The sequence below is a fragment of the Dromiciops gliroides genome, chromosome 2, assembly GCF_019393635.1.
Source record: "Dromiciops gliroides isolate mDroGli1 chromosome 2, mDroGli1.pri, whole genome shotgun sequence".
In the NCBI taxonomy this organism is placed as follows: Eukaryota; Metazoa; Chordata; class Mammalia; order Microbiotheria; family Microbiotheriidae; genus Dromiciops; species Dromiciops gliroides.
The window spans coordinates 117,622,665-117,625,436 of NC_057862.1; the positions used below are offsets into that span (position 1 = coordinate 117,622,665).

The window sequence follows — 2,772 nt, forward strand, 5'->3', positions numbered from 1 at the left end:
TTCAAGACAACACACAAGACAAAAGCCATTCAGTAGCCATACAACTAAATGTTAGAATCCAGAAACATTGATCAGTCTTCATTGTTTTGACAAGATGATGGTCTGTTCAACACAGGCCTTCTGTACACAATTTAGCATTCTAAATGAACCATGTGACATTATTTTCACAGAAGCTCAAAGGGAAAAGTAAAAAATGAGGGTGGGGTAGGATGGAAGCAAAAGATAAACCAATTCAAAATTCTGTGCTACTGCAGCTGTTGAAAGAGTAAAAGTTAAAGACCTAAACACCTCCACTTAACAAAAACATTATTAAATAGGTAACAAGAATGGCCAAAAGACATCTGAGAAACATAACATTTTAATAGATGAAATAAATACTCCAGTACATGCAAGATAAAAACTGACATTGGGAAAAAAAATCACTTTTGTTATAGTGTAAATTTTTGAAAACACACTCACAGTAGCTTTCCCCCCAATTCGCAAATCACGTAGCAAAAAACTCATAACCTTCACTCTTTCCACACTAAGTGTACTTCTAACCCAACATTCAATTAAAAAAAAAACACATACAAAAAGGTAGCTACATCCATGTCTAATGTGTGAAACTGAGGTAACCTTTAGAACAACAACAACAAAAAGGACAAAAAAAAATCTATAATCTCCTTCCTGCACAATTTAACAGTAAGATGTGGATGGGAATTTCCAAAAGCATGGTTTGCAGAGATGGGAATAGGGGTGGGGGTGGGGGTGGGGGGGATGGCAGGAAAAAAAAAAAGAAAAGAAACCGCACCCAGCACGGTTAAAGCTCTCCCATTTCCCACTCTCAGGAATTGTATAAAATTTTCCAAGGTTAGACTTTCCCCTCACTTTGTTTCTACTTATGGTGACGCTTTTCAATGTATTTCTCTTGTGAATTTCAAGTGGGGTAGAGGGAAGGGGGGGGGAGGGTGGGAGGGTGAACCTCATCTAAGCGATTTCTTTGGTATAAATGGGGTGGGGAGGGAAGTTTTCCCTGTAGTCACACAACCAAGGGCAAGAAGGGGGATAAACTGGCGAAGGGGGTGAAAAAGGGCTGCGATCGGGATAGGGTTAATTCACAGAATTGGAATTCACTGGCGGTAAAGTCCTGGGCGAAGACCTCTCCCTTAGTGCCTGAGATAGCAGGTTGCAGCCGTCAGAGACGGCGCAGGCTGAATTCCTCAGCCTTTCCCTGTGGTCTGTCATCTTGGCGCCCCCGTCGGGGTGCTGGGCTATATCCCTGAGGCATTGGGTCAGGAGCACGCAGGCTGACACGACGCTCATGGCCCCACCGAGGATGGCGGTTTGCACCGCTTTACCCTCGGGACTGACGGAGGCGGCTCGACCCAGGAACTGGGGCTCGGTGGCGAAGCCCACCAGGGCGCTCACCGCCTGCACCAGGGGCCCGCTGAAGAGCGCGCAGCGGCTGCGGGCCAGTTCGCTGGGCGCCGCCTTCACCTCCCGTACGCAGGCCAGCAGCGCCGACGCGCTGGTGCTCATGCACTTGACGCCCAGTTTGAATTGCTCTCGGGCGAAGCGGTCCCGGGACTTCTCGCTGGCCAAGGCGCAGGCGTCCGTTAGGAATTTGAGATTGCGGGACAGGCTCTGGGACACCTCCAGCAGCAACTGGGGCGTCATGTCCGCCAAAGGGGTGGCTCGCAATACCCCACAACCCTGCTCCACTTCGTGCCGGCAGCGGGTCACTCGGTATCGGTCCACCAAGCCCGGCTGCGCCGGCTGTGCCCCTGGAGTGGCCACCGCGGCTAAGTAGGCGGCATGAGCGGAACACTCGGTCAGCGAGACAACCAGCTCGCCCAGCTCCGCCAGACTGTCCCCTGCCTCGCTGAAACGGCCCATGTTCAGTTGACTTTGTACGTCGTGAGTCAGAATGGAGAGCCCTTTTGTGCGGGCGATGATGGTGTCCCGGCACTTTTCAAAGGACTCACCTCCAGGGCCCGAGGAGGCGGTGGAGCCCTCCGACAACACCGGTCGCGCCTCACTAGACAGCAGCAGCAGATCGGCCACCAGCTGCATCTTCACCTTGCAGTGGTCGCAGACCGAGACGAGCCTCTTCCGTGACTGCGAGCCGCCCCCGACGGCGCTCGAGTGACAAGCACCGCTAGCAGGAGCAGGAGGAGAAGCCGCCTCGCTAGTGGACCTCCCCGAACTCCCGCTAGCCATAGCGCCGGGGGAGCACTGGCATGCCGCTGGGGAGCCCGCTACCACCGCCGCTGCCTCCCCCGGAGCCGTCCCGACTGAGCTGGGCAGGGCCGCGTTGCCTTCTCCGCACCATCATGCCATCCACCGCCGCGAGCAGATGGCACCGGGGCTGCGGCGGCCGAGATAGGGACAGGGCGGGAAGCGAGCAAAGGAAGAGAAAACGGACAATTGACTTAGGAGTGGAGGGAAGCACTTCTACGTTCTGCCTCTTTGCCTAGAGGCTGCATGCACCATGAACCGCCGAAAAAAGACAAGAAAAACCAAAATTAGCACTCCCCACCAGTCGGGTTCCGGGAAAGTCCGCACTGGTCCTGTCTCCGCTGTGGGGCCACTGCCGCCTCCTTCCTGGGCATGGCCCTGCCAAGCCGACTGGGGTGGGGGAGGTTGGGAGTTGTCCTTCCTTCCTTTCTTTGAAATCAAAATCCTTTTTCTTAGGGAGGAGCTCCGGGGACTGCGGATGCACAAACCCGCTTCTGTTCTCAGCACTTACAGGGCCAAGCTCGGGCACCTCGGCGCACGTGTGTCTCTGGAAAC

General features: G+C 54.0%; 1 protein-coding gene across 1 annotated transcript; it reads right to left on the reverse strand.

Moving 5' to 3' along the window:
• Positions 1-340: 340 nt before the first annotated feature.
• On the reverse strand, positions 341-2,199 carry TLNRD1 (talin rod domain containing 1). Its single transcript, XM_043985787.1, has one exon. It carries the CDS (start codon positions 2,197-2,199, stop codon positions 1,090-1,092), a length of 1,110 nt encoding a protein of 369 aa, XP_043841722.1. The 3' UTR covers positions 341-1,089.
• Between the last annotated feature and the right edge of the window lie 573 nt (positions 2,200-2,772).